Source organism: Pygocentrus nattereri, chromosome 16 (genome assembly GCF_015220715.1).
Source record: "Pygocentrus nattereri isolate fPygNat1 chromosome 16, fPygNat1.pri, whole genome shotgun sequence".
Classification (NCBI taxonomy): Eukaryota; Metazoa; Chordata; class Actinopteri; order Characiformes; family Serrasalmidae; genus Pygocentrus; species Pygocentrus nattereri.
This window is the reverse complement of record NC_051226.1, coordinates 16,204,335-16,211,425: the sequence shown is the minus strand read 5'-3', so window position 1 is coordinate 16,211,425 and position 7,091 is coordinate 16,204,335. Positions and strand designations below refer to the sequence as shown.

Below are 7,091 nucleotides of genomic sequence, written 5' to 3'. Positions count from 1 at the left end.
CTAGCCTCAGAGCAGCTTACCAGTTGACCCTCACAGCAGCAGGATTGGAGGGTTTAGGAACTACAGCAGATGCACTGCTACTTCACTCATGCCTCGAAGGAAGAAGACAAGTCTTTGTTTAGATCATTAAACAAGAAGTATTCCATTTTCTCTACATTCTATGATTTCTCTGGCTCGTTTTTAGGAGGAGTCTTTTCAGGAGCTCTAAAGGCAGCTAGCTGAACTACACAGGTACTGTGTCATTTCTGTCTTAGATTAGATTCATTTCAGTACTTTGTTGTCATCAATAAAAATATTAGAGAAGCATAATAACATCAGAATCATATTGGTATCAGCAGATGATTAGTTTTTTAAAAATTGAACTTCATCAGACAGACATTTTAATTTGATCAAAATTTGAAAGTGATATTTGATGATGTATTTATTGCATTCTGTTAGAGTGTGGGACTCCTGCAGGTCTATTGTGCTAAAATGTTTTTGTTGTATTAATTTTACTGCATTTGTAAAGTTTTTGTATCAGCGTCGACATCTACAGATGTAGACATGAAAGATGTTGCAAACAAGACACTGATTTTTAATTATTTGTATAGCTACTTTAACAAAATGAATTTCTCAGTTGACATATATTTGTTATGTTTAATTTTCAGTTGCAGTATAAATTAACTGGTTACGTCCTGAGCATCTGAGCATCTAATACATGTCAATGTTTTATTTTTGACTAATTCCTTTAGTGACTGATCAAAGAACAAAAGAAGCTGTATGGAATCTGCACTTTGTATCAGTAGTGCCATGTAAAAAAGCCAAGATGCATCTCTTTTATTCCGTATGAAAACGACTCAGCTATCATGCATAAGTGGATGATGGTGAAGCTCTTTTCAAACCCTCAGAACTGCAACTGCTGTCATGGTGGTTTAATTCCAAAAAAGTTGCCAAAAACTGTCAAGAGTGACAACCCCAGATGTAATGGAGATGGGAGACAACTATATTTTTTTTCCCTTCCTAATCTCCATAAAAAAATTTCCTTTGCCAAGTAAGCTATACAGCCATAATCTCTTCAAATCCATCACCACACTCCTTCCCACTTTATATCCTGGATTTAGTGGATTGGAAGTAATCTCCACAGTTTAATTAGATGTGGAACACTGGAGAGATTGTAATGATATTCAAGATGCTGCCACACAGTGGATTGTGGGTTTCTCAGAGTCCACAGAAGGGTTTAGGAAGGAGAGGAGATGGAAACAGACACATCTGGCAGAAATAAAGGGTCTCCTACATTTTTCTTAATTTTCCACTTGTTATGTTTGTGTGGGCTTATGTAAATAGTCATAAGTCATTAACACATAACCATTTTTAACCTCTTTTTACCCCCTAGGATTAAACAGGTTGTTCTTGTCACTGTACCTTTAAGACAAGTAAATGTAAATAGCTTCTGTTCTGATTGGCTGCACATTTAAATTACATTCAAAAAGCAGTCCAGGCAGATACACTCCTTATACCTTCTGAAACACAAATGAATGGGGCTAAACTGATATAGATGGATATATGTTAAGATTATGTTTTTTTCATGTCATCGCAAAGACAGTAAATTCAAAATGGGCTGCTTAGTTTTTTTCTATGGACTGTATGGATTGAGATGTGAACAGTACATTTTGAAACTTACAGTGCTTACACACTACATCAAATTCTTTGACTTAACAAAAAAGCGAGGAAAATTTGTTTAAAGTTTTACATAAATGTAAAATATGATGGAGCATAAAAATAGTTGAACCAGTTCATCACTTGGTCTATATTGTTCATTTGAGAATGCTCGATTATCATTAATTCAGTATGCCTTCAACAGGAAGAAGATACTTGGCCTCTTGTGAAATAATCTGTGATGGTCTCTACTGTCACTTGCAGCAAGATGGCTTTACAGGAGTGTAACAGAGTAAAAGTCCGCCCCATGAGATTAGACCATCGCAGAAACTCCATCCCCCCAGCACAGTTTCTCACAGCCAAGCACCTGCTTGCATATCTTCCCCGGCCAGCTCCGGAATCAACCCTTTACAGTCCATACCCAAAGGTAAAAAACGTAATCAGTCTGAAATGTAGAGTTGGTTGATGCAGAGTTGAAAGCACATTTTGGATTTTTAACTAACTTAGACTTTAGACTACAATCCTTTTGCTTTGAGTGACCCTGTACCTTAATTATGTTTATTTTAGTATAACAAATTTTAATTTATTTTGTCACTACCAAAGCAATCATAACGCCAGCAAAACTTTACCAATTGTCAGTATGTGACAATTTTAGCTAATACTGAGTAAATCTCAAATAATCATTACATGACTTGCAAACACAGGTTTAAATAGCTGTACAAACATAAAATTTTCAAAAATAAACAAAATGCCAATTCTTCAGTCAAACTTGCATCAAAATGCCCTTTTTTACCTTGTTAGTTCATACCTTTGGTGGCATATAGCACAATGGGTTATGTTTAATTATTCAAAAGACAAGATAATTTAAAAAAAATGTTTAGTGTAGTGCCTTTTGCTTCCTTTTACTCGCTGTCTGAAGTTTAGTTGCTCTGTGTTACAGGGGGTGGGAAAAATTATACTAACCCCTAATATCTTGGCATGTTTTCCCATTCTACATACAGAACCATGAACACTAGAAGAACCTTTTGCTTAAAGAGTTCTTTGCATCATGAAATTTTAGGATTGATTTTAGGGTGCTTTAGGATGAAGTTTTAGGATTGATGGAGACTGTGTTGTATATGGTTCTATATCATTCTTCTATTGTTACAAATTTGACATTGTAACAATAGCATGTATATGGTTTTTTGAATGTTCATGGTCCAATATAGAACCTTTGTCTCAACTAAAAAAACATCTTTTTAAGAGTGTAGATGCTCACTGTGCAGACGTGAAAGACAGGAATGCAGTCTCCCTTCCTGCTCTAAAATGCAGGGGTGTGGTTACCATAAGGCTCTGCCTATGAACTAAAACTCTGGTTTTCAGTATTGAAAACATAGGAAGGTTTCATTTAAAAATAAACCTTGTGATAAATATAAAGATTTCAACTTCATTTCAAAATCTTTAAAAATATTAAAACACAAATGTAAATATCATAACCATGTTCCAAAAGATTTTTACTGATTTTTGAAAAATATATGGCCAATTGGAATTTGATGCCAGGAACATGTTGTAAAAAGGTTGGGACAGGACATGTTTACCATGTTGCATTACTATTGTTTCAAAAAACAATATCATTTCTGGATTTCACCATTTGATGTGTTGTCCTTGTACTATTTTTAAATGTAAATGATTTGTACATCATTACATAGTCTTTATGTACATTTCATCAATAGAAAGTACCCTATAATTCATGTTTTTGTATGAATTTAGGTTAGTTATATCAATTAATGCCTTACTAAATATAACATGATCCTTGTAAATATTTTTTTAAAGTTTAATTTTTTTTTAACTGTGGGACCACAATTTGAGCTAATTTGGAAGAATGGTTCATATATTATTCTATAAACTCATTTTCTTCATATTTTCTTTAATCTTTCTTTAAGGTTGGAAGTAAATCAGCAGTGGCCTCAGCAGTGCTGAACTTTCAAAAGGTCTCTTTACCCCAAAGTAAGAGTTTTGAGTCTCAGGCCTTGGTGTCAGTCCCAGGTCGTCAGCTGACCTTTTCTCAAGTACAGAATCATCATAATCATCATCCGGCTCCTGGTGACCAAGAGCAGAGCATTTGCATGTACATTCGTCCCACAGGTCAGGACAAGGCCCTAGAGGAGCCCCCGAAGACCCACCGTGCTCGCCGCAGTCGCCGACTTAAGCGCCTGAGCTCCAAGTGGCGCTCAAATTCCAGCAGCAGCGACCATTGTCCAGTACAGGTCCCTGTGGAAATGTCTCGCGAAATATTCCGAAAGCAGCGGTGCAAGCTCTTGGGTGAAGAGCAGCACGTTTGCCTTACTACAGGCAAGCAAAGACAGCGCTACATTACAAAGGATGGAAAATGCAGAGTCAACCTTGGGCCCATCGAAGACAAATGCAAATTCCTGTCTGATATCTTCACCACTCTGGTTGACCTGAGGTATCGTTGGTTCCTGTTCGTCTTCACCATGTGCTACATTGGCACTTGGGTAGTCTTTGCTGAAATCTATTTCCTGGATGCTTGGCTGAGAGATGATGTGAACCATGTGAATGACCCAAACTGGCAGCGCTGCTTTGAAAATGTTGACAGCTTTCTGTCAGCCCTGCTCCTATCGGTGGAGAGCCAGAGGACCATTGGCTATGGTTCTAGAATGGTGACAGCTAATTGCATCGAAGGCGCAGTTCTCATTATGGCCCAGTCTATAATTGGCTCCATCATTGACGCTCTCATGGTTGGGTGCATGTTTGTGAAGATATCCAGGCCACAGAAGAGAGCCCAGACTCTTATCTTCAGCAAGCACTGCGTTATATCTGAACGAGATGAGAATCTTTGCTTGCTCTTCCGCATTGGAGACCTCAGGGAGAGTCACATGGTTGATGCCAAGATCAGAGCAAAACTGATCAAATCCAGACAAACTAAAGAGGGGGAGTTCGTTCCTCTGGAGCAGTCTGAGATCAACTTGGGGTATGACACTGGAGGAGACCGACTTCTGCTGGTTGAGCCTCAAACTATTACTCATGTAATTAACGAAAGTAGCCCCTTCTGGGAGATCGGAGCAGAGTCTTTGAAGAGGGACAAGTTTGAGATCATTGTCATCCTTGAAGGCATAGTTGAAGCATCAGGTTTGCTAGATTTCTGTGCTCTTTCACAGTCCTTCAATATAATTCAGTTCATAACATTAACCCATATGATGTGAATTGTGTGATTTTTACTAGATATAAAAGTATTTAGACAGGAATCAGACATTTTCATTATGTCTCTTGTTTATGTATGTAATACACACACTCACAAAAGTGAGTACACCCCTCACATTTCTGTAAATATTTTATTATATCTTTTCATGAGACAACATTATAGGAATGAAACTTGGTTATAACTTAGTCAGTGTACAGTGAGTATACCAGTATAGATTTGCTGTCCTCTGAAAATAACTCATCACACAGCCATTAATGTGTAAATAGCTGGCAACACAAGTGAGTAAACCTCACAGTGAACACGTCCAAATTGTGCTCAAAGTGTCAATATTTTGTGTGACCACCATTATTATCTAGAACTGCCTTCACCCTCCTAGGCATGGAATTCACCAGAGCTGCACAGGTTGCTACTGGAATCCTCTTCCAGTCCTCCATGATGACATCACAGAGCTGGTGGATGTTAGGCACCTTGCGCTCCTCCTCCTTCCACTTGAGGATGCCCCACAGGTGCTTAGTTGGGTTTAGGTCTGAAGGCATACCTGGCCCCTCCATCACCTTTACCTTCAGCAAAGCAGTTGTTGTCTTGGCGGTGTGTTTGGGCTTCCTTTTGGGATGACAGCCACGCAGACCGAGTTGATACATTATGTGGTGTATGGTCTGAGCACTGACAGGCTCCCTCTTCTTCAACATCTGCAGTAATGCTGGCAGTACTTATGCATCTATTTTTTGAAGCCAAACACTGGATATGAAGCTGAACACGTGGACTTTGGTTGACCCTGGCGAGGCCTGCTCCAAGTGAAACCTGTCCTGGAATGACCTTGGCCACCATGCTATAGCTCAATTTCAGGGTGTTAATAATCTTCTTATAGCCTAGGCCATCTTTGTGGAGAGCAACAATTCTACTTCTCACATCCTCAGAGAGTTCTTTGCCATGAGGTGACACGTCGAATATCCAGTGGCCTGTATGAGAGAGTTTTACCCAAAACACCTAATTTAACAGCTCTGCTCCCCATTTACACCTGGAACCTTGTAACTCTAATGAGTCACATGATATCAGGGAGGGACACAATCGGTCACAATTTAGACCAGCTGTTTAGACGTGAATGGCTGTGTGTTAAGTAATTTTGAGAGGACAGTTAAACTATACTGCTATATAAGCTTGAAGAGCTATAATAAAATATTTGCAGAAATGTGAGGGGTGTACTCACTTTTGTGAGATACTGTATATATATATATATATATATATATATATATATATATATATATACATACACACACACACACACACACACACATCATATCTTGCAAATCTTCACAAATTTATATGCATACACTGTTAATAGCTTCAGTTTTTCCGAATAATTTGTCTTCGCCTTTATTCCCTTATAGGTATGACTTGCCAGGCAAGGACGTCTTACACAGAGGATGAGATTCTTTGGGGTCATCGCTTTGAGTCCTGCATTTCTTTAGAGAAAGGGGCTTTTCGTGTGGACTACAGTGCATTTGACAAGACATTTGAAGTGCAGACGTCCTCTGAAAGTGCTAAAGAAAAGGCTGAAAGAAAGGAAAGAGAGATCGACCTCTAGTAAAACTTGCTCTTTAAAAACATGGTTCTAAAAGGGTTTTTAGTAAAGGGAATGGACCTATTTAGAACCTATATAGATTCTATATAGAACTATATAGAATCTATATAGAACCACTTGCATGCTTACATAGTTCTTTGCATGGTGAAATAGTTTTTCAGATTGGTGGGTAATGTGTTGTATATGGTTCTATATAGAACCTAGTTCTATATAGCACCAAAAAGGGTTCTTCTATTGTTACAATGTCAAACTTGTATCAACAGAAGAACCCTTTTTCGGTGCAACAGGTTGTCCATCAATCTAAAGAACCATTTAACCATGCAAAGAATGTTTTAAACATGTAATGGGTCTATATAGAACTCATGGTTCGGAATAAACCCATTCCCTTTACTAAGTAACTTTTAAAGAACCATCTCTTTTAAGAGTGTGCTATTGGACCAGATAAAGACCAAAATAATGTCCCCAAGCAGCTGTGATTTATTTAGCAAGCACTGAATATTTCAGTGCTTTCATGTTTCTGTTCTTAACCTTGCTTCTCTCACACTGTATGGTGGGCAAAACTCAGGATCCAACTCAGGAGCACTAAAAAATAAAAATGTGCATTTAGATTGAACTGGCATTCATAACATGATTTATACAAAAGCTTGTTTCAAATATGAAATATCCTCCCCG

General features: G+C 38.1%; 1 protein-coding gene across 1 annotated transcript; it reads left to right on the top strand.

Annotated features, from left to right (window-relative positions):
- The first annotated feature begins 183 nt into the window (after nt 1–183).
- Nucleotides 184–6,476, top strand: LOC108440789 (G protein-activated inward rectifier potassium channel 3-like). The gene is made up of 4 exons (XM_017719886.2): nt 184–231; nt 1,841–2,062; nt 3,558–4,764; nt 6,226–6,476. The coding sequence occupies exons 2-4, from the start codon at nt 1,877–1,879 to the stop codon at nt 6,420–6,422; spliced, it is 1,590 nt and encodes a 529-aa protein (XP_017575375.2). The 5' UTR covers nt 184–231; nt 1,841–1,876; the 3' UTR covers nt 6,423–6,476.
- Nucleotides 6,477–7,091: the final 615 nt, after the last annotated feature.

Coding starts and splice junctions, on each gene's coding strand:
- LOC108440789 (XM_017719886.2), top strand. CDS start 1,877: ATGGTCTCTACTGTCACTTGCAGCAAGATGGCTTTACAGGAGTGTAAC. Junction 2,063..3,557: donor TTTACAGTCCATACCCAAAG/GTAAAAAACGTA, acceptor TCTTTCTTTAAG/GTTGGAAGTAAATCAGCAGT. Junction 4,765..6,225: donor AGGCATAGTTGAAGCATCAG/GTTTGCTAGATT, acceptor ATTCCCTTATAG/GTATGACTTGCCAGGCAAGG.